Source organism: Limanda limanda, chromosome 23 (genome assembly GCF_963576545.1).
Source record: "Limanda limanda chromosome 23, fLimLim1.1, whole genome shotgun sequence".
Classification (NCBI taxonomy): Eukaryota; Metazoa; Chordata; class Actinopteri; order Pleuronectiformes; family Pleuronectidae; genus Limanda; species Limanda limanda.
Genome location: NC_083658.1, coordinates 8,285,781 through 8,310,017, shown reverse-complemented (window position 1 = coordinate 8,310,017; position 24,237 = coordinate 8,285,781). Strand labels below are relative to the sequence as shown.

The 24,237-nt window shown below is 44.9% G+C and overlaps 1 protein-coding gene across 1 annotated transcript; it reads right to left on the bottom strand.

Annotated features, from left to right (window-relative positions):
• Positions 1–1,658: 1,658 nt before the first annotated feature.
• Positions 1,659–22,279, bottom strand: LOC132996463 (sodium/potassium-transporting ATPase subunit alpha-1). The gene is made up of 23 exons (XM_061066744.1): positions 22,078–22,279; positions 11,691–11,804; positions 11,154–11,213; positions 9,423–9,524; positions 9,223–9,324; positions 8,998–9,111; positions 8,574–8,708; positions 7,974–8,091; positions 7,612–7,880; positions 7,220–7,528; positions 6,181–6,315; positions 5,874–6,072; positions 5,587–5,762; positions 5,331–5,467; positions 5,057–5,207; positions 4,413–4,581; positions 4,138–4,292; positions 3,915–4,038; positions 3,032–3,177; positions 2,816–2,946; positions 2,407–2,508; positions 2,206–2,297; positions 1,659–2,019 (listed from the first exon to the last, which is right to left on the bottom strand). Exons 1-23 carry the CDS (start codon positions 22,087–22,089, stop codon positions 1,991–1,993), a joined length of 3,081 nt encoding a protein of 1,026 aa, XP_060922727.1. The 5' UTR covers positions 22,090–22,279; the 3' UTR covers positions 1,659–1,990.
• Positions 22,280–24,237: the final 1,958 nt, after the last annotated feature.

The following is a 24,237-nucleotide window of genomic DNA, read 5'->3' as shown; positions in this document are numbered from 1 at the left end:
CTGACAAGTTCACCTTATCTCAAACTGTTGATTCGTAGGAGCCCGCTGAGCCTCCACTTTCCTGGAGTCTTAACAGTCTCCTCTGTGTGTGTGAGTGTGTTTATGTATGTCAACTCTCAGCAGCGAGCACTGAGTGGGAGGACAGAGACCACAAACAGTAGCTGCTCCAAACTCCCGGCTTTGAGAATAATGGACACTGGATTAGACGTCCCAGTTGTTCTTCGGCGAACCGCAACACCCACGATGCAACATGGCCCCTGCAGCCCAGAGAACCTCTTCTGCACAGTTCATGTGCAAAGTTCATGGCATAACAGTCGAGAAGAATATAATCATTCGGGAAACTTTAAGCTTCAGCCTTTTACTGGGAGTTTCAATGTTAATAAAAATGAACCCAAAAGCCTTTTTCCTTGGAGTTGGAACCAAACGTTAATTTAAGTGTAGTTCCACAGGGGGATGGTTGGGCCTTGGCGGAGGTTAATATAAATAGTGTTGCTAAATATAAAAAATCACAGCTATTATTTTATTTAAATATCATTTTCATTTCGGTTGAGCACACACTGGAGCTATGGCACGAGTTATATCAACTGGCAGCTGGAAGCCGCTGCCTGATAAGACCTGCGCACAATCTGACCCTGTGGTTCGACCTTTGCCGAGCTGGCAGCATGCTCCTAATGTCAGCTGCCACAGGTTGGAGGGAGATAGAGACTCAAAATGTACCAGAGGGTTCTATTGCTGGGGAGGACTCGCCATTTCTTTCTTCATTATTTGATACATTTCCATTTATAAACCAAATAAACAGTATGTCGCCATGTTGTTTTAAGGAAATTAGCAATGGAAACAAATCATTGAATAAAAATGAAGACGTAGGTCCATAATACTGTGTATTTGTGTAAGATTTATTGATTAGAAAAAAGCATGGATTTTCTTCTACATCTAATTATGGTCTAATCTGATTCCACCTCCCCTCTATCTCCCAACCACAACACTGAGCTGAAAGGCTGCGTTATTGTGCCGTTTATCACTGTTGTTAACCAGAGGGAAAACATCAAGCACTGCAGGTGACAGCTAATCTATCGTCTTGTTTTTCCAAAGTCACGGCTGAAGGAAGAGTTACTTTATTTAGAAAACATAAACTCCTTATATACTTGAATATAAAGCATTAGTTAGTTGCCTGCATTTGTTTTAGATTACCACAAAACTTGGTAAAGAAGGAACCCATTAAATTTGGGGAAGGATCCATTTTTCCACTTTCATCAAATTGCAAGATTAATCTGGATCTATTGAATCTAAAAGGGGTTACAAATGGGGACCCCTTTGGTCCTTGGATTCAGACCCAAATATAATATAGTATATTTAACGTTTCGTTTTTATTAAAGACAAATAGTGATGCTAATAACAGAGTGCCTTTCTAGTTAAAAATGGTGTATTTGCTTTATTAAATGAGGGAAAAGCTTGAGGAATAAGGTTAAATATTCTGTTTGCACCTGAACAAATCAAATTCAAGAGATTTAAGTTAAAAAGCCAATAAAAGAGACAAAATCATTAAGATGTGTAGACTTCATTGAGCATTATCATTTATTGTACACATACCAATCCAAGGATGCTGCGTCTTCTCGGCGTCAAACTCACACAGGACAAATGAGCACAGGACACGTGTGTGGGACCTGACTCGAGCGCATTTTTATTGAACGTTTATAACTGTTAAAAACATGTATAAAATTGGTCCTGTTTCAGAAACAAGGCACGCATAGTCATGTCAATGTTCATTTCATTATTAGCATTATCATTTTTCAACATCAGCATCGGCATCATCATGTTCCATCTCAGTATTTGTCTAATAGTAGTATCAAGCATTCCCTAATATAAAAACACGTTCCAATTTTATTTATTTTTTCCACAGAAGTTAAATTTTTATTCCGAGCAGCAAGACAATATTCATGCAAAGACGGGAGTGGAGGAGAAGATGCGAGATGACTGGACGGACGGGTCTTTAATAGTAGGTCTCCCTTTCCACCCAACCTGGACACACAAGGGAGGAAAACAAACGCACAGGATTTAGAGGCAACTTCCTGCATAGATTGGACAGTTTTTAATGATAAATCGGTAAAACAGTGTAAAGACACTGGAGGAAGACAGATTTTTTGACCAAATATGCAGAAGGACGAGAAGTAGGAAAGATAATAAAGTCGCGGATTCTGTGCTCACCTCCTGGGCTGCGTCTGAGGATCAGCTTACGGATTTCATCATAGACAAAGATGAGCAGGGAGTAGGGCAAGGCGCAGAACCACCAGCTGGGCCTGGAAAACACACACAAGAAAAGTCCATGAGAAACTGATCCAGGTCCCCGGGACACGGACAGATTCAGCTAGCTGCGGACAACTGGCAGGGTTTTTGTGTTCTACTCACTTGAGAGGATACATTCTGAGGGCGACGTCCATGCCGGGGCAATAGGAGAGGAACGCAGCCAGGGCGGTTTCCTCAAAGAGCCCGAAGATCAGGATCTTGTTCCTGAGAGACACAAGTACGAAACAATCAAGACTCTGTTTTTGGAGAAAATCAAACCTGAAAATAGCTGGATTTTAACCGCTCCGTGCCAGGATTTCAAATTGCAACCAGCGCTGAGACAGGGGGACCGAGGCAAACCGCAGTCTGCAATGCTTTTTAAAAACAGATCGTCTTGTGTATGACCTGAAATAAACACAGAGGTTAACTGGAGTTCCTCTGAGAAAAGCTCAACAACGCACGCACTGTGAAATAAGGAGGCGGGACATTCACACATTTCAGTAGCAGAGGTGTATTTTTGCCTGGAACTCACCTCATGCCCTGCTGGAAGACGGAGTTCCTCCTGGTCTTACAGACGATCACGTCGGCCCACTGCACGATGACGATGCTGACGAAGAACGCCGTGTGGCAGGTGAACTCCACGATCTTCCTCTGCTCATAAGTCTGAAAAAAAAAATCATTTAAACCAGGTGTTTGACGGCCGAAATCTTAACCTTTACTTGTGGTCCGCCCAAGAAATCTCACTGACCCACTGCTGGCCGTAGCTGTCCTCCAGGTCGTTGCAGTATTTATTGTCCCAGGACACTCGGATGCCCACCAGGCGGGAGGGCAGGAAGCCATTTTCAGCCAGAATCACAAAGTAGGTGAAGAAGCCCGCCAGCGCCTGGATCATACCTGCAGGAGGGATATGTGACAGCATGACCAGGCTGCATCTAATATTTTCATAATCTCTGATAAATTTCAGTTTCACGCTTTAAGAACAAATAAGGTTGATTCATTCGGTTTAGAATTTGAGATTGAAGCTCGGATCAATAAACGATTAAGTGGCCTCGTGCAAATAAGATGAATGGGAATCGGATTAATTCAATTTGGGGGGAATTTTCTTTAAGGACTAAATCATTTGTCACCGGATGAGTAAACAAATAAATGAGATTAGGTCGTCTTCTGAGGAAATTAGAGGCCTAATCCAATTAATCTGATTTACTGCTATTTTAGGAAAGATAATTTTGAAATTTATGAGATGAATAAACCATAATATGCATAATAGGATCATATTTGAAAAGAAAAGTACAGGTGGGTTCATATCTTTGCAGTAAAAATAACAAAACTAGTACCAAAATGTTTTTTTTTTGTGTGTGTATTTTGCTCTTATAAGGGAAGTTTAGGAGGGTGACAGAGTATTTTTGGCGTTATTACCGAAGAGGGGACATCAAAAGCCAGAGGTGCTGCTTTATCGTCACTCAAAACAAAAACAAACACACACACACACTCTCTAGCTCTCCATCAGGCCTATTCCTGGTGCATGTCACTCTTTGGGTTATCTCGGGACCACCCAGATACTGAGCTGCCTCTTCAGGAGAAACTGCAGAGCAACCGGGGATAGCGTGGTTGGGTTTCGGCCGGGAGCTTACCGATCTGTCCGTAGGCGATGCTGATTAGCCTCTCGTTCACCAGTTTGTCCGTTTTGGGGTTTCGGGGCTGTCTCTTCATGATGTCGCTCTCGGCGGCTTCGTAAGCCAGGGAGATGGCAGGGACCTGGGAGACGACGGGGAAATAACAAAATATTAAATAAATAAAGACTTTATGTTGTCAAGTTACAAGATGATCAGTTGTGTTTCCAGTCCAAGAGCTCACCATGTCGGTTCCCAGGTCGATACACAGGATGGTGACAGTTCCCAGGGGCAGAGGGATGTTGGCGATGATGAAGAAGAGGAAGGGCGTGATCTCGGGGATGTTACTGGTCAGAGTGTAGGCTATGGACTTCTTCAAGTTGTCAAAGATCAGACGACCTGTTCAAAACATTAACATACACCAATAAAGTCATCACTGTATAAAGAAATCTGATGAATAAGAATTTTGGGCAAATGAAGAATTAGTTCAGGTTTGAACTCCTGAGCACAATCTCTTACCTTCTTCCACGCCGGTAACGATGGAGGCAAAGTTGTCGTCCAGCAGGATCATGTCAGCGGCCTGCTTGGAGACGTCAGATCCAGCGATCCCCATGGCAACGCCAATGTCGGCCTTCTTCAGCGCAGGAGAGTCGTTCACACCATCACCTGTCACGGCCACAATGGCGCCCTGCGGAGAAAAGAGGAAATGTGAGGATGCTGCTTTTATTTGTTGCAATTGTATATATATTGACTGGTGGTTGCCATGAAATTATACAATGGATATTTTGTTTAAAATCTACTTTTATGAGAAATGATAAGACAGATTTTGCGTCTGTATAAAAAAAGTCACACTACATTACTGAATCAATTTTTTTTAATAGGTTTCTAAAAAAATAAAATAAAAAGAATAGAAAAAATAAATTTACATCACAAAAGAATAATCAAAAATGCAAATTTAATAAAAAATCGAATTTGTAAAAATGCTGTCTTTCTGCAGATTAAAAAAAGTGCCGGCTTCGAAGACATGACTGTTTTAAATATTTGCTTTAAGAATATTTCACACCCCCTCAGGTAAATAAACAGCTGAATAAAAATATTCTTTAATGCTCCTTTATTTCAAAACTGAACCTAAACAATCAGCGAACGGCGCCTTGGACACACACCTGTCTCTGGCAGCCCTCCACAATGATGAGTTTCTGTTGCGGGGACGTCCGGGCGAAGACGATCTCCGTGTGATACTTCAGGATGTCGTCCAGCTGCTCCGGGGCCAGATCCTTCAGGTCTCCGCCGTGGACCACGCAGGCCTTGGCGTCTCTGGAGGGAGCACACGGCTGTTAGGTCACTCAAACTCGTCCACACACAGACCCACGTGGAAACTGTATTTAAAAAAATGAACCCAGTGATATTCTAACATGGTTTTCGCAGTATTGTCCATACCTTGGGTTGACTTCATTGACTGGGATGTTCAGACGAGCAGCGATGTCCTCGACGGTCTCGTTGCCTTCGGAGATGATTCCCACGCCCTTAGCAATGGCCTTGGCTGTGATTGGATGATCACCTGTCACCATGATTACCTAGGAGAAGTGACGGGCTTGCGGATGAGTTTATGGAATCCACGCATGTCATTGATGCCGTCAAAATACACATCCATGGACAACTGCCGCAAAAGTAAAATGTGGATTTTTGTACACACCTTGATTCCGGCGCTCCTGCATTTGCCGACAGCGTCAGGCACAGCGGCACGAGGAGGGTCGATCATAGACATGAGGCCGATGAAGCACAGGTTCTCCGTGGGGAAGTTCACTTCCTCAGTTTCAAAAGCAAAGCCCTCTGGAAACTGGTCGTCGGGGAGGTTGAAATGGCAGAAACCTGGCCGGAGCAGGACCAATACAATGAGTCAAAGATGACGGGAATCGTGGCGATAATATTGAATTTGACCTTTAGGCAAAATCTTTAATTAGTAGATCCCTGCATGCTTACCCAGCACTCTCTCTCCCAGACCTCCCAGTTCCAGGTAAGCGTTCTGGAAAGCGTCTTTCAACTCGTCGTCCAGAGGCTGCTCTTTGCCCTGCAGCATGATGGTGGAGCAGCGGTCCAGAATCCTCTCCGGGGCTCCTTTCATCACCAGCAGGTGCTTGGACTCTCCATCAGCGTCGGGTAAGTGCGTATGAATGGAAAGCTACGGGCACATAGGACGGACACAACAGGACGGCGTCAGCATCCCTGCTTTTAAATATCGAAATTTGAAGGAGAGGCTGAATGTAGGTGAAGAATGACAACTTCATACCTGGTATTTGTTGGTGGAGTTGAACGGGATCTCGGAGACTTTGGGGTTTTTATTCCTCATTTCCGAAACGGATCCGCAGCACAGCTCGATACATTTGAGCAGAGCCGACTCAGAGGCGTCGCCGGCCACATCTCTCTGGTGGACGGAGACAGGAGAACATCGATCACACGCACATCACACACTTTTTTCTCATCCATTTTCAATTCAAAAACATACAAAGTAATGGAGATTATTTTGGGAAGCTGGCCTCAGAAAAAAAAATGCTAATTTTCTTTATTTTCCTTCCATAACAAATCAGTGGACTTGATAAACAGCGACTTTTAGTCCTGAACCAGTGACTGAGGGGGAAAGAATAATGAGCCGTGGGAGAGAACGACTGGTAATTAGATCCGCAATGGCAGCCAGACATATACAGGTGATTAACACACAAATACAGTACATGCATGCACACACACACACACACACACACACACACACACACACACACACACACACACACACACACACACACACACACACACACACACACACACACACACACACACACACACACACACACACACACACACACACACACACAACAGGTTATCAACATGTGGTGAAAACCAAGGACAGGGCTTTTGTGTGTGTGTGTGGTGTTAAGAATAATTATGTGATTGCAACATGTGTGTGCATATACTCCAGGGAGAGTGAAGCTGGAAAACAAGCCTCTTGGTGTGGGCTGTAAACATCTATAAAATTACTACAGAATCACTGAAGAGAATTTGTTGTTTTCCAGTTGAGGCCAAACGGCTCCAAAACAGCAAAAATAGGTCAATGTTTGAATATATTTTTATTTAAAAATATCAACTCAGTTACATAAGTGACGTTGTTGCTATAGTAACCGGAAGTTTCATCTACCTCCACCTCAAGTAATTCTAGTAAGGTCGAACAGCTTCACAGGCAGTTAGCCAGCTGGTCAGTTTGTTAAGGTTCTCTTGATGTCATTTATTGAAGTGAGCAGAAGAAGAGGAGGGTAATGTTAAGAGCATTAACAAACCTTCAGGATGGCAACGCTGCCCTGCTCGGCCAGGAAGACGGCGCGGTTGCAGAGGCCGGCGATTCTGGCGAGGGCAACCCAGGTGGCCGAGCTTCTGTCGAAGGAGGCGCCGCTCTGGTTCTCTGTGGTGTCGGCCTCGTGGATCTGGTTGTCGAACCACATGTGGGCCACGGTCATCCTGTTCTGGGTCAGGGTGCCGGTTTTGTCGGAGCAGATGGTGGAGGTGGAGCCCAGGGTCTCCACGGCTTCCAGGTTCTTCACCAGGCAGTTCTTCTTGGCCATACGCTTGGCAGTCAGGGTCAGACACACCTAGAGAAGGGATTGCTCGGGTTAGCCGAGGAGCTGAGTCACCTTTTGGATCCGTTTAATACCCAAGAAACAGCAGGACTCACAGTGACGGTGGCCAAGAGACCTTCTGGCACGTTGGCGACGATGATACCGATGAGGAAGATGACGGCTTCCAGCCAGCTGTATCCGAGGATGAGGGAGAGGACGAAGAATGACACGCCAAGGAAGACAGCCACACCGGTGATGATGTGGATGAAGTGCTCGATCTCGATGGAGATGGGTGTGCGTCCGACTTCCAGTCCGGAGGCGAGCGTGGCGATGCGGCCCATCACGGTACGATCTCCGGTGCTGATCACAACACCACGAGCAGTTCCTGGGGCGAGAAGGATTTTTTAAAATCTCTGATTCACTAATATCCCTCTGAACTACATACAAAATGTCTGTCTCTGAAAGGCCGCCCTCATACCTTCGACACAGTTGGTGGAGAAGAAAGCAATGTTCCTGGTCTCCAGCGGGTTCTCGTTAGAGAAGTCAGGAGTACGAGTCTGGGGCTCTGATTCACCAGTCAGAGAGGAGTTATCCACCTGAGGAATGAGACATACACTTTGATTTATGATCAAAAACAAAAGGAGAATAAGACAGGAAGACGGCTGCCAAGAAATCCATCGCTGGAGGAGGTAAACAAAAACATTATCCTCCACCGTCAAACGTTTTTTCCTGCATTTGTCAGGAACCAAAAGATAGATCATGATCTTTTTCACCAAAATAAGTGAAGTGTCACTGTCTTGTAATTAAATATTTACAAAAGATTTGAAAGCCACATTAAAGACAGCAGAATTAGTGCTTGAATAGCGTTGTCTCTTCAAAAGGAAGCACACACAAAGAGGTTCAAAGTACTGACAAATACAGTTTTTTTCCAAGTGTCAACCAAAGCGCAGCGGCAGACAGAAATTAAAAAAGTCAAAGTACTGCTGGAATGTTTGATGGAGAAGTGGTTTTCAAGCTAAATTGCGTAGAAGTGGATCCTAAGACAGAAGAAAAACAACTCGTCTCCCGAGGTGCCCACCTTGCAGCCGCTGGCAGAGACGATTCGGAGGTCAGCAGGGATCCTGTCGCCACCTTTCACCTCCACCAAGTCGCCAACGACCACCTCCTCGGCGTTGAGGCTCTTCTTCTCACCGTCACGGACGACCAGGGCTTGCTACGAGACAAGATGGGATGGAGACGGACACTTTTTGTAAGAAAAGGGAGATTTTCTGGGCGTTTCGCCTGCAGTCTCGTCCATTCCCTCACGAGAATCCCAATATTTTTATAGCAATGAAAACAAATTTTAAGACAAACACCAAAATTCTGATTCAAAGTGGTTTCAGAAGAGTTCAACAGTGGAATCTTTGGTTTTTGCTTGGAATCTTAGAATATGTCAGGAGGCTTGGATGAAACCAAAAGATCGTAAATGAATAAAAAGGTTTAAACTGCGAGTTGAGGGGTACCTGTGGCACCAGGTTCTTGAAGGAGTCCATGATCTTGGAGCTCTTGGCCTCTTGGTAGTAGGAGAAGCAGCCAGTGATGATGACGACAGCAGAGAGCACAACACCCAGGTACAGCTGTGAACAGACAAACACTCATTCATTTACAAAAAGCTCCAGATTAAGATAAAGCCATGCACCATACTGGCACATTAAGACATCATGTAACTATTTCCAGGGCCTTCTTACGTTATCATTGGCCGGCTCATCCTCCATTGCAGCCTGGATTCCATAGGCCAGGAAACAGAGGACGGCACCAGTCCACAGAAGCATGGAGAACCCGCCAAACATCTGGATGAAGACAGAGCAGAAGGGACCTTTTCACATCTGAAAGCTATGCAGCTTCAAAATTAGGAGACTGTGGTTGATAGCATCAGTGAGGATGGTACCTGTTTGCAGAACTTGACCCACTCTGGGGTGGTGGGAGGAGGGGTGAGGGCGTTGGGGCCGTCACGGGCCAGATTCTCAGCAGCCTTTGCATTTGTCAAACCCTGATATGACGAGAACCCACAGCTTCAAATTCACAAAACGTAGCACGCGATCGACTAGTTCTAATTCTAAATACCGTTTCAAGCACAGCCTTATTTGTTTGCCAGCCAACCGCACGTGTAGACACACACTCCCTGACACATATTTAAGTCCGAGGGGGGCTGTAGGTGATGCTGCGTTGCCTAGCAACACAGAATCAACAGCAGAGCGTCAGTCTCCTTCATCAGCAGGTAGGAAAAAGAAAAACCGGTGGAAGGAGGAGGTAAAGGCCAAGACGAGGCGAACAGATTCATATGAAATCAGGGCAGGGGGGGGGGGGGGGGGGGGGGCTATGTTTGTGTGGCTAATAAATTATTCACAAATGCTGCATGCAAGCGTACGCAGAGCTCGGAGACCCCAGTTTAGAGGTACTCATTAAGCATTCTCCTTGATCTTTCCAGTATGACCAGGAGCGCATTTGCATGAGCGAGCTGGAGTGTGTGATTAAAGGTAAGTGGGGGGGTGGGGGGGGCAGTGTAGGGTTGTTTTGAGCCCCGATCGTCTCTCCGGTCGTTCCGTTCACACCTTTCACCAGGAGGCTTCTGAGGTGACCACTTGTAATCAGCTCTCACTTCACATCGGCCTTTAATATTCGTATCGGCACCAGCATTAAATTCAAGAGATGCCATTTCGTTTTCAGATTTCTTTTGCTTTTTTCCCCCCATTATTCCATTTTTCATTCATTTATTCATCCTCGTTTTCTGTGTGCCTAATGAGAATAGGAATAGGAAGATGGTTGTAAATCAGGGGTGTCTTAAGGCAATGACAAAGAAATAAAATGAAAGAAAACTGAATGTACAGCTTGAAATTTGGGGAGATACACCAGAGATTTGGATTTGACCAGAGTAAAATCCAATTCAAATATATGTTGTAAATGTAGTAAATATGAAGCTACAGGCAGCAGCCATTTTAGCTTAGCTGAGCACAACACTACAAACAACAGGAACAGGTTTTCAAAAGTCACAAATTCAACATCTTATGCTCAATTATATTTCTTAGTTACCTCCGATTCTGAACACGACGTGATTTAAGGAATTTTGGATATTTATAAATCATCCATCTCTATCCCTCCTTTCTTTGTCTACATTGATCTCCTTTTCTCTTCAATATCCATTACATTACATTACATTACATTTCATTTAGCTGACGCTTTTATCCAAAGCGACTTACAATAAGTGCATTCAACCCTGAGGGTACAAACCAAGAACAACAAGAATCAAGACAGTAAAATTTCTTCGAAATAAAGCAAAACTACAGAGTGCTATAAGTAAGTGCCATTTTAGTGCTACCAAAGTGTTAGTTTTCAAAAGTCCCCCCTCCTCCTTCTCCTCCAGGATAGACAATCTTTGTTTAATATCCCGAGGGAGGGCTGATCACGTCCTCAGCGGCTCTTCCCCTCAGCTATTTGATATTTATTTGATCTCGGTGATAAATGCAGACAATTTGATGGATATTGTCTTTTCAAAAAGACATTACGATGCCGGAGTTCGGAGAGGGGAACGATCTCGCTGCCAAAATTGCATCTGGGTGTGACACCTTCTTGGTGTTTGACCCATTTAAAAAACACACACACATCATCTCATCTCACTCACATTGTTGAGGTCCGTTGCATATTTGCGAGTGAGCTCATCCAGGGTCAGCTTGTGATCATCCTGGAGGGACACAAGGAAGAGACAGTGGCATCAGTCCAGTGTGTGGCTGTGTGAGTGTGTGTCTGATGTCTGTGTGTGTTCAATATGCCAAAGTCCAGTGACATTTATGGTGGATTGTCTCCTGACCTTTCGTTTCAAAATGACTACCTCTCACAAGGTAGAGGTGGAACAATGGCAGGGAAACATTCACAGTTAAGGGGAGAGGTTGAATGGATAGATAAGGAGCCAAGAAAAGACATGAGGGAGGGAGGAAGAGGGCGACAGAAAAAAAAAGAAAAGAGACGACATCTTGGTAATGGCAAGAAAGGACAGAAATGAAAAGTAATGGAAAATGTAGGAGGAAAGTTTTAAGATAGAAATATTAAGAAGTAATGTTCATGTATCCGAGAGAAATCTGGCCAATGCTTGAAGAGAGAGGTGAGAGAAATAGAAGCAACAGAGGGAGACAGTTGAAAGACATCAATCCGAGCGTCTCACCATATCCACTTCCTTCTTCAGCTCGTCCATGTCCTTCTCTTTCTTCTTCCCCTTCGCTTTCTTCTTGCTGCACTGCTCCGAGGTGGCAGCCAGCTCATACTGTTCACGTCCTTCCTGGAAACACGACGGAGGGAGAATAAAGGGAAAAAGATGAGAATCCCAACGTCTTCCTCCTCAAACTATAAAATATTTTAGAAAAATTATACTTAGTGATGAGCAACTCTAAGTACAACAGGTCCTTCATACAAAGCAACTTGAAGGGTCGGACGAAATGTACCTGTTGTCATACCAACTCGATATATATTTAGAAATATAAACAAGTGAATATGTTATTTAAGCTACAATACACTCACCCACAGGATTGTAATTCGCCATCTTTTTTCTTTTTAACAAGAAGTAACCATATTTGAAGGAGCAGGGGGGGAACTGACTCGTGTTGATGCGACCTGAGCACAACTGACATCTGATGACTCTAAGTGCCAGACGACACAGCTTCCATGTGGGTTAATGCACTGAGAACCAGATATGAAATGCTAAACCTGAGGACACCACAAACTTTAAGAGTCTAAAAAAGAAGAGAAGAGCCTCTTAACTCGTCACACAGAGTTAGGTTCAAAATATCTAGAGTGAATAAAGTTTTTCATTGAGCCTCTATCGTCACCGCTGCCATCTGCCTCTGCTGACAGAGCTCCGTGGGGAACCACTTTTTCAGAATATGCTAACTTTTTGAAAGGTTTCTGTGCTTTTTTTAAAGTCTGCCATCAATCAGACCGCTCGCTTTACATGTTTTAGATTTTATATGTAGACACTCCAGAATCGCAACATCGTTTTTTAAAAATTTCGAAGCCTTGATTGTCACTTGTTTTCGTTGATCAGCAGAATACTTTGCCAGTTTAAGAACAATCTACTGACATTTTTAAGGATCAATCAAACTCAAAAGCGTCACTTTGACCGTCTGCATCGAAGGAGGAGCAGGAGTCATGGTGTTTTTGGTCGGTTGAGATATAAGCAACTTTTTAAATTAGATTAAGCTGCTGCATGACACAAATTTCACTTGTTTAAACGCCACTGTCTCTGCTTTAAATACACAGAGATCCTTTCATTCACCAACTTTTTCTAAACCTAACCAATTAAATACCTCCGCCAACCCCCAGAGCGGAGTCATTCAATGGTTATCACACTGGGGGACAGTTTGTCGGTTTTAACTCTGATTGTGACACACATTTTCTCACTTTAGGCAAGAAACTCTTTAATTAAATGGAGAATGTGTAAGTCCTGGTATACGCAATTAAAAATGATAAAACAGACTTCAGGGCTAGAAGTGTCCTGTATTTGTGCGACTCGTGTCTCTCTCTTCATGCCCTGTCACTTTGGCACACCCCGTCCTCTCTTTCTTTCCGCCGTCTCCTCAACAGACACCCCCCCCCCCCCTTTCTCATTATCAGCAGCCGCTGTAGCTGACAGATCAACAAAAGGCCCGGGCAGAGATAGTGTCTTCCAGACGGCTGTGAGCCAGAGGGTGTGGGAGACGGAGTGGCAGAGAGAGGGCGAGATAGATAAAGGGAGCGGAGAAACGAGAGAGGAGGGGAGAGAGGCAGAGCGGCTGAGGTGAAATTTAAAAAGAAGAATACTTGCAACAATTTCGGGGGACTAAACCAAAGTACTATCCATAACTCCACCTTGTACTTGTACCAGCACCAGCATACAACTGGTATATGAACTACATACCTCCACACTGAGCATTTTGAACCATCAACACAAACTTTGATGAACCATTTAATCAATCTGCCAAACTGAATTATACTCCAACAATATAGGATCACACTCCATTAGGATACTGATACTTAACAGTTTTATATATAGCCAATATAGCTAAAATGTGATTGAGTATCATTTACAATATCATAGTAAATATTTAGGTTGTCATATAAAACTACAAATACAAAAACTCTGACAGAAAACCGCAGCCAATCAATGATCAACATCCAAATGTGACCTACATGTGTTTGTGGCTGTCGCCGTTATGTGCAGCATTACTGAACATATAAACATGTGTAGGCCTCTTAGTGTGTGTGTGTGTATGTATATATGTGTGTGTGAGTGAGTGAGTGAGTGAGTGAGTGAGTGTGAATCAGAGGGACAGCCAAACCTGTGTGTGTTTCAGGTAGGTAACACGAGATTGTGGCGCTATAAGCCAGCATTGATTAGCAGTTAAGGCTCATCTATAATTCAACACTGTACAGGGTTTAGAGGTGTTAGCATGTTAGCAGGGAAAGAGGCTGCCCTGTGACTACTAATGAGTCATTTGTCTGCATGCAACGCCACAGTGTGCAGCAGCCATTTTGAAAGAAACTCTTCAGACGGCGATATTTTGGACACAAAATGACCCGAACGTGCTCCGCCGCACCGACACGACCAAATATGGGCGTCCTGGACGTGGCCCCTGTCATGGAAATATGCTAACTAATATTGTTTTTCTGTCGCATTCAACTTTTTTCAAAGTTTCCCAGAGCAGAGTGTGTGATCCCAGCACATGTTGTTATTGTTGCTCCAGCCCCCTGGTTGGTAAAGCTGGGAAAACACGGAGTCTGGTCCTTGATCACTGCGGCCTCTCGAACCCCAAGGGCCCACAGGGGCCATCTGGCCCAGGCAAATAACTCACAGACAGTGGTCCAGGGCCTGGAACTGGGACAGACGCTGCATCCAACAGACATGTGAATGGAACTAGAGGATTATTTGAGCCTCCTTGAAATATGTGGTTATTTAATGTCAATCAATCAATCAAATTTTATTTGTATAGCCCATATTCATAAATCACAATTCATCTCATAGGGCTTTAACATGGTGTGACATCCTCTGTCCTTAACCCTCAGCAAGAGTAACAAAAAACTACTAAAAACCCTTTTAACAGGTAAAAATAGGTAGAAACCTCAGAGAGACACATGTGAGGATCCCTCTCCCAGGACGGACAGAAGTGCAATAGATGTCAAGTGAAGGAAAACATCATCGGGATTAAAGTTTTTAGCAGCATCGATGAGGGTAAACATTTTTCAATACTATACTTATATACTATACTATACTATAATGTATTGTGTCTTATTACTGTGTTTAGAATAACAATAGATCAATCAAAATAAAAGGATATAATTGTCTAAAAATATGAACGTATTACTCAATGTTTTGGAAATATAAAAGGAAATTTGAGAAATTAAAAATATTGATTCTACTGCAAGACTAATATCCTAAAATTTAATTTAAAAAAAGTACAAATGCTTAGAAATCCTCCTGTTCCAGCTTCAAAAATGTCATTATTTGCCAAATAATAATGCATATTCAGGCACATAGCAGCGATCAGACCCAGCCAGAGGAGACGCATGGGTCCACGTACGAGCTCTTTGGGGACCTGAAGTGTTGCATAAGGACCAATAAAGCCTGTTTATCTGCACGATCCAAACACATGATAGCTGGAGTGCTCCACTGAAATGCCAGAGTGGAAATGTTCAGAGCACGTCGTCCCCGACAAGCAGACTCCGAGGGGGGAGCTGGTATTCAAACATTCAGCTGCTTCCACGCACGTTGAGACGAGCAGATGTTTAAAAGAAGTGACCCCACCCCCTGTATCTGCTTGTGACATTTCCTTCAAAAGACGGAGCAAACTGGAAAAGTCAAGTTAGCCGGATGAGCAGTCTCAAAGTGTGGCCTCTACCACCAGCTCTGTTCACCCATCACAGCTTTGGATTGGCTGGTTTTCGGCATTAGCATCTTGGCACGTCAGTCCAACACCAATATGCAGCTTCTCATCAGACAACAAGAAAAACTGAGACAATAATGAAGATTTTGTCAAGATATTCACACGTTTTCTATTCTATGCAAATTATGCAATTAAAACCACCGACTTCTGAAGTTACGTGACATTCTTCTCACTCTGTTTTTTTGCACTTGCTGATTTTGTGCACGAGGCCTTCAAGGGAAATTCCAAGTTAAAAGAAGAGACAGTTCCACTCTTAACTAATGAGACGACAACAAACAAAGTCGGGGGAGACCATCTTGCCTCGGATGAGCTGAAGCGAGGCCTGTCGGGGATTTTGTGAGCTCTCCCGTCTTCGGCGCGCTGCACAGAAATAAGGGCACCCCCGCCCAAACCACTTCCTTGTTAAGTTTGTTATGACGGCACGGCACATGGCACTTGACTGACAACTCTGATATCATTGATCAACGTCTGTGGCCGCCGTCTGTACCTGCTGGCAGAAACTGATGAACTCTGCTGGTGCACCAACGTCTCAACTACCCATCACACACACAGTTTTCAGTATTTTTTAGAGGGAATTTAAAGATGTTTGCAGCCTGCAGGGAGTTTGAGATCAGTTTTCACACTTTGATGTGTTTGAGTTTCAATTCAAGGCAAAATAAAACCATTCATATATTTCAATTTTGTTCCTGGGTGAATGGAGAAGGCCTGAAAGCACGATTTAGATTTTCATGTTTGGCATTTTTGAGCTCTCGGGCCACAGCTCTGGTTTATAGCATTAATAACACGGAGACCATCTTGTACAGGACATCATAGCCCACATATTGGGATGTGGATTTGGCAACAGTGCAGCCCAGCTCAAAGCCTGGATACTAATCATCATGCGACTTCAGCAAGGCTTTTCATGCCCAGTGCTGTAGTAAAGCTGTCAGAGTTCACAGATCTGATGATGGCCAATACTTTACAGGAAGCTGGTGTAATAAGGTGTAATATACTTCTCTACACTACTGCATGCTATGCATATTTGCTTCATGTATTTTGTCCCAAATGTTAGGAAAAATCTTATTTTCTTTCACGCATTAAAGTATCTCAAAAAATGTAAAAGTTTGTACAGATCTTTGCTGCTCAATGACAATATAGTCCACCAAGTTCCTTGACAGTATAGATACTACAGCCAGCCACCAGGTGGTGATCAAGACACTTCGGCTTCACTTTCAGGGAGCTGTCATGTCATCCATCTTTTTATACAGTCTATGAGTTAAAAGTTTGCATCAAAAGTGTCTTCTGTTTTTCATAGAAAGACGTGGTTCTCCCACACAACACTAGAAAATAAATACGAACCTTTCAAGATAGTACGGTGGGAGACTGATATACTGACAGAACAAAAGGGACAAGAGATGAGTAGAAGAGGCGCACAACAGAAATTGATGCTCTGAAGCACAGAGATGACAGAAGTCGCACACACAGACACACACAGGAGCCGACTGGACGTGGAACAATGGCCCTTTGTGCGGCTCCCATTAAATCTGCATCAAAAACACAAACAAAACACTCAAATCTTTTCATGTGACTCTTAAGACCCCGGGCATGAGGGCGACTTTCTATGCCAGGGACGCTGACCAACACCATATTTGCTTCAATCTTTAAGGAGATTTGTGGGAATATCACACAATTATTTTACAAATTAGCTCTTCTACACCCTCCAGACATCAGAAAGCAGACCTCAGCTGACACTGGAACACATTCTTAGTGCAGATTACACACTTAAGTCCCTCATTTGGTGACGTCATGTTCTATTTTTCCTCTTTTAGCTGTGTTTTTATGCGTGAATGAGGCCCTGAGTCATCTAAAGAGTGTGAAGAGGCGAGTTAGGAAAACGATGAATGAATGGAACTTAACCAAGCACGCCCCCCCCCCCGTTCCCCTGAGAGAACCACGTCCTGTAGGCTCACATGTAGCAGGAGGTAGCGCTCGGTCAAGTGGCTGCATATTTTAAATGAACACACTTTTTACAGGAAGAAATTAATTCCTCTGAGGAGCCAGACACACAAGCCGCTCGTTCAACTGTGGCGACACACACTCTCACACAGTCCTGGAACTTTGCCCGGTTGCTACCGGCGACGATTACAGCACCTCTCGAGATATGTGAATGGGCGATCACGTGTGGTGGCCCCTCCCACCCCCTTTTCTGTCTCTCTCCTCTTTCATTTATTCCCAACCATCCCTCTTTTCTGTTCAGACGGTGAAAAGAAAAAAGTGTGTTAATTTACACTGGGGGCCGTGTTTAACTCTCCCTCCACGTCCAGTGCAACTTTCAGCTTCCCCCCCCCTCCCAGAGCAGAACAAAAGTGAATGGATGAGCGGATGAATGAGCGAGTACCCGAATCAATGCCTCTCCTTGTTGGAGACTCTGAGGGCAGTTCGCCGACCGCCCGGCACCGGCGAAATGAGAAGTTCACATACTGCCACCGTCAGACAAATGGTGAATTATCACTCCATCACCATCGCTTTGCCTCAACTTATGAAGTACAACTTCACCAAAGGGCTCGGGGCATCATTAGGGACCAGTCTCACACAACACATCCAGACTCTGTTTAATATCTAAGCTGTTCCGAAAGCACTTTTTAAGTACATTTTTGTTTTTAACCTTTTAAGTATTTGTAATATTTTTAAAAGGTTATGTGTTTAGGTTAAGAACATAAATATAAACTTCCATTTAGCCACAATCCTCTCTGCCAAGGTGGTTATGTTTTCACCCCTGTCTGTGGGATTAAAATGTTGTTTCATTAGGGGACTGTTGTGTCTTGGCTGAGGAAATTTATTCAAAAAACGTTTTTTGTTCTTTTATCAGGATTATCCGATTATCTAATTCCTTATTTATCAAGGTGATTAAATTAAGGGGCATGGATAAATCTTTATTTATCCCATATTTATCCCATTTGATGGTATAAAAGGACTCTTTACATTGTTAAATGTGGGAAAAGGCAAGTATCTTAAGAGTAGAACAGGCAACCAGGAGTTCCTCTGGCCCTGAATGAATGAAGCAATAAATCAATGGCTCCCTTTTTTTCCACTCTCAGGCCTTAGCCACTCCTCTGCTCCTTTAACTCGCCAAGACACCATGGCTACAGGTTGCATCATTTCCTCGAGGGGGCAGGAGGGGGTCACTTTGCCTGAAATGGCCAAACTTCCTGTTCCTTGCCTTTTCACATCGTCCTAATCCCATTAAAGTGCCCACTGACCAGGCCTTGGCGCTGAGGCCCCGGATTATGACATGTCATGGAAAAACACCAGATTTCTTCACGTAGGAGATGCACGGACCCAGGCGGGAGGAACAGTGCGCTCCGGAGTTTGTTATTTCTAATGCGAATGTTCCACTCGGGCCGAGCAACAGGCTCGCAGGGAAAAGTTCAAAGAGCTGCCACAGAAAACAAAATCGAGCGGCTCAAGCTGCTTGGCCAAACAGAGGCGAGGAGGGAGCGAGCTGGCATGTGAGAGGACTGGAGGAGGGAGGGAGGGGAAGAGAGGAAGGAAGGAAAAGAGCAGCTGAGAGAAAAGATAGATGGAACAAGGTACAGCAACGACCAGGCAGGCGAGTGTGCGAGGAGGGAGGGAGTACGCTGTGTTCTGTCACAGATGAGGGGGGGGGGGGGGGGCGGCGGGGGGGCGGCGTGTGACAAAGGCCCCGGGTAATACACAATGACTGCCGAGCGGAAAGAATGTTAAATCCTCGGAGAAGGAGCGAGGGAGACGGACGGAGGGAGGGATGGAAAACAGGTCCAAACACAGAGGACGAGGGGGGAAAGCGACTGGGAAGGATGGAGGTGGAGGTGGAGGTGGAGCCGGGGAGACCCTCTGGCAGAGGGATGAAAAAGTGGTGCCACTGAACAGACATTTCCTCACTTGGGGAATATGATTTCCTCCAATCAGAGCTGCTGGATACTAGATGCCTCTGAGGCTGGCCTAGATTCATATAGCATCCGTTCAGCAAGCAGCCTTTACAGCTCTGTTTGCACACTGGGATAATGAGCATCTTCAAATCTGTCAACTTACGACTGAAGTTCCACTGATTGACTCCTTCAATTCAACATCCAAAGTGTGCAAGGAGATATAAAGCATTCATTTAATTAGAACCAAGTCCTCTAATGCCTAACAGGCAAATGAATAAACCTAAGTATTATCAAGGAAGACTGTTACATTGTTTATTTCAATGTTCTGCAGGGAAGACGCCCCTGAATTTGATAGTTTTAACAATGCACACGTCTCATGCATGAAGATTTTTATGACATTATAGGTTGTGCTTTCATAGAGGCAGAAACAACTGCAGGGATTAACTCAAAAGAAGGAAAAAACTTCAACTTTGTGAGATTGGCCATTTAAATAATTAATTCATCTTGATATCTTTTGAGTGTGGGCAATTTGCTGCAGCTTGATTCAATTGAAGGGGGTTTCAGGCTCTGCACTCCACTAAGTGCTGCTCTAGTTGCAGATATAGTGTTGGTGACACTGACACAAACGCTTTCCGCGTCTTTTCCCTTCTCCGAATATCTGCAGGCAGAATTTTGGCGATGAAATATGGATTCTCAAGTCGCTGTCATCCTTACAATTCACCCGAGTAAAGGAGGATGTATTGAGTGAGTTAAGATTATGAAATATTCATCGGTGAGGACACTGGGGGGTTCGGACCAGCGATGATCAACAAGTCATTTGCAGATCTAAGTTGCCTGCTGCCTTTTCCAGAGGAAAGTAAACAGAATGGAGGTTTTGCAGTGGATCGTTCATTCCAGTGAATGAAATAACGGAGAGGTTGAAATGTTGCAGTTTTCGGCCGCACCCCTAAATCACGTCTGGGGCAATGCGGGTACTGGTGCCTCTTGGCTCTCCTCAATATACCCCCCCCTCTCTCTCTCTCTCTACCACCCTCTTTCACGCAATCAATCCCTCCTCTTCCTCCTCTCTGTGCTCACTTGCTTTCTGTCTGTACGTGATGGGAAAACTGGAAAAGGGCAGCGAAGGCGGTGATCTCATGTTTAAGATGCGAGTGTTCAAAACACGGGGGTGGGTGGGGTGAGGTGGGGGGGTGGACTGGGCAGAACAACAACCTGCCGCTGGCCGAGGCTCCTCTCACACCTGTGGGCTCCCTCTCCAGCGCCCTCATTCTTCTCCATTACAACAAAACAACTTCTCATCCTCCCTCTCCTCCTCCCCACCCCCCACCCCCCACCCCCCTCCACCTTCCTTAAACCAGGAGAGGAGGGGAGACACAGTGGGGAGGTGGATGGGGGTAGGGCATGGCTTTCATCACATAAGGGAGGAAGGAGAGGGGTAGGGGGGGAGGCAGGAGCAGCCAAGAGGAAAGATTTTCTGAATCCTAAGTGATCGTCATGGAGAAGAAGGAAGGAAAGGGAAGGGAGGAAGGAAGCGAGAGTGAATGAGCCACTCCGCTTCACATCTCCCGCCAGATCTCTCTCCGTCCACCTTTCTCTCGCCCCCTCCGTCCATCTCTCCATCCCTTCGCAGGCGGAATCTCTAATGAGTTGGTTTTTCTAGTGCGCAGCTTGGCAGGGTGTGGCGACTCCTGATATTTCAGGGTTTCGATTTCACGCCTGGGACGTGCCACTCGGGCGGGGACAGTAAGAGCTGCTGGTGCGTCTGGGTTGTGTCTTCTTCACGGGTTCGAACGTGGAAATAAAACAGAATTGCCTGAAGATGGAAACCACAGAAACACACACACGCACACATTTTCCTGCACAAACTCAAATGCCAACATTTAAGAGCGACTTCCCTTCAATTGATTTGAACTCAATTATTCATTTTAGGACATGAAATCCAGGTTTGAGGCGAATGCACGGCTCAAAGTATCACTCCTGCTTGATTCCTGCAAGTGCAACACCACATGCACTCGCTGCATCACAAAAAAAAGAGAGCAGCCACAATCTTTTCTTTTTGTGCCTCAAAAAAACTCAAAAAAAGGTGCGTAGATGCCACTTGAGATAAGTTTAACACAATTGGTCACAGATCAAATCTCCCTGTAAGAGAGGAGGAGAAGGGGAGGGAAGGGGGGGGTTGTGCTTTAAACACATCCCTTCTACCCAGAATTCACAGCTGGGCTTGGAAACTACTCAAATGAGAGAAGAAGAAGGAGAAAAACTAGCTGCATGTTAGTGGCACAGATGCTGGAAATTCCCACGCATGTTTGGCCGCATTTAAAGTGCTCGAGTGGAGTCCGTGAAGTAACCACCACACAAACACACACTTTAAAACCGGGTTTTTACTTCCATTGCAAAGACAAACTTTGACAGAGAACATCCCGTTATGTAACCGGACCGCGAGCCACGGAAAATACCAACTTCTTCTTCTTCTTCTTCCCTTAGAGAGACATAACGGACCCATGGAATTAACCCAGGGGGTCTCTGGGCTCGCGGGTTTCGCAAACACGGAAGTAGTAGTTTTCTTTACACAGGCATTTCCAGAGAAATGGACTTTTTCTTTCCTCAAACACATGTGACACTTCGACATCCCTCCGCCGACACGGACACAGAGAAACCACTTGTTTGAATGGCGAAGTTTAAGAAATACACATAACAAACCACAGACACACACACACACACACACACACACACAAACATGTATACTCACTCCTCTCCCCATGGCTTCCCGGTTGTCGGTTTAATTCTCCCCAGTCGAAATTGAGAAGGAAAAAAAAGAAATCCACCTTAAAAATGTTGCACAGTAAAAACCATTAAAACTCTAGAGAGGATGTGCCCGCTGTTGTTGTTGTTGTGTGTTGTTGTTTTTTTTGTAAGTTTTATAGATTTTTTTTTTCTTCCCAAGCACGTGTCACCTCCTCACATCCGAGCTCGCGAGCCGCCGCCGCAGATCCACCGATACTTATAGACGGCGTTGGTTCCATTGTGACGTCGACGCCGTTCGCCATGGTAACGCCACGGAGGGTGGGCGGGGCGTCTGCCATTATTGGACGTTTTTCCTTCTTTCCCCCCCCCATCCCTCCTTCTTTTCTCTCAACACACACACACTCACACATAGACACACACTGATTGGAAAAAAACAATTCAAACATCAGACTTATCAACCAATAACTATTTGATATGAATGATTTGATATGAGGGAAAACACTGCAAAGTAAGAAAACGTGAAAATAGAAAAATAACAGGTGCAAATTAATAAAAAAAAACTTCATCAATTTGACACATCGTCCAAATACAGAAATCATTTCAGTTGTCACTTTTGCAATTTCTTTTGCAGCTCGTGTCTGTATTTGCACGCGTGTTTGCAAATCGATGAGGCTGTTTTCTTAATTTGCACCTGCTTTTTAACTATTTGCACGTGTTTTCGTAACGTGCAGTGCGTTGAGCTCTTTCGGCCGCCATACAAACAAACACACAACATTGAAAAGGTTGCTATGTCCAAAGGTTACAAAATCTGCCCCCCATTGTATATCTCATATCTCATCTTTGGAAGCCTTAGAAGCTTTAGCCTCAAGTCCCGCCTGTATCGTTCATTATAATACAAATAAACACTTGCTGATGCTAAGGTGCACAACTGAAGTAACGTCCCTAGCATCCGCAGGTGGCCGCTAACACCTGCTAACATCTACTGCTGGTGTGTAACTTAAATTGTGCAGAAGACCTTCAAACGTACAAGGGATATTCAACATATTGTCCTATATTCTAAAAAACCAAAAGCATTACAAACGCGTGTGTGGAACCTGTGTTACTCCAGGACACCTCTAGAGGGCGCAATCCAAGAGGCAGCGATCGTGGACACACAAACGCAAGTGTATCTCTCCAGCCTCACTGTTGTGCTGTGGAAAGAGGCCCACTCCCCCCTCACCCCCAACTCCAAACACACATAGTTAACAGCTGGGCTCGCAGACACCTCCTTTCCCCCCCGCTGCTCTGACAAGGGTGTTGTGTGGTGATCGCGGACGGCCGACTTCTGAACCCTCTAACTGCAGAGCTGCACGAGCAGATTCACGTGAGACACCCTTCGGCATCACCATCTCCACCAAGTTGTGCAACTGTTTACTATTTTTACGATGCAAAATCCAAGTAGGAAGGAAGTGCTGCTTGGAATTCCACAGCACGTGTGGGCCCCCCTTAAGCTCTGGGGCCCCCTCAAAGTATTCCCCCTTCTCCCCCTGACTAGCAGAGCCTCTGCTTATTGCTCCACCATATTTCTCCGTCCCCACCCTGCAACTCCAGAACCAATGCTCGCTGACCCCTGACCCCCCCACTGCGCCGAAGCTTCCACGATGAGGAGACCCCCTTGAGTATCACGTTGCGAGTTGCCTGGCAGCCCTCACGCCCGTTTGCATCTGTTCCAAGAGCTCTTAAAACCCTTTTTCATCCCTCAACACAAATGAGAGATGAGTCTGTCATCCCTGGACCTGAGGCTGAAATCTGAACACACATCTTCATGCGTGTGTGCGCAGATTAAGACGTCTACACACTTGATTAGTAGGTTTCTCATAGTTTTCTCAAAAATGCAACAACTTCCCTGCAACGCGCCCTGGACCGCACGTTAAACGGCTCAATCAGCAGCCTGTGATAGATTGTGTGTTGAAAGGAGCCTCTTCGTGAGCCCGCCATCGGAGCGCTATTGTATCCTGGCTGTGTCACTCACTGCCTGCCTCCCTGTGGATTCTAATAGACCTTATCGCCTTATCGGGTCGGCCTGAGGAGTGCCCTGCACCAACTGACAAGATAAACCTGAGATAGATCTCATCGACGGAGAGGCTTCACTGCGAGGAGTTCATCTTAAAAACACACACACACA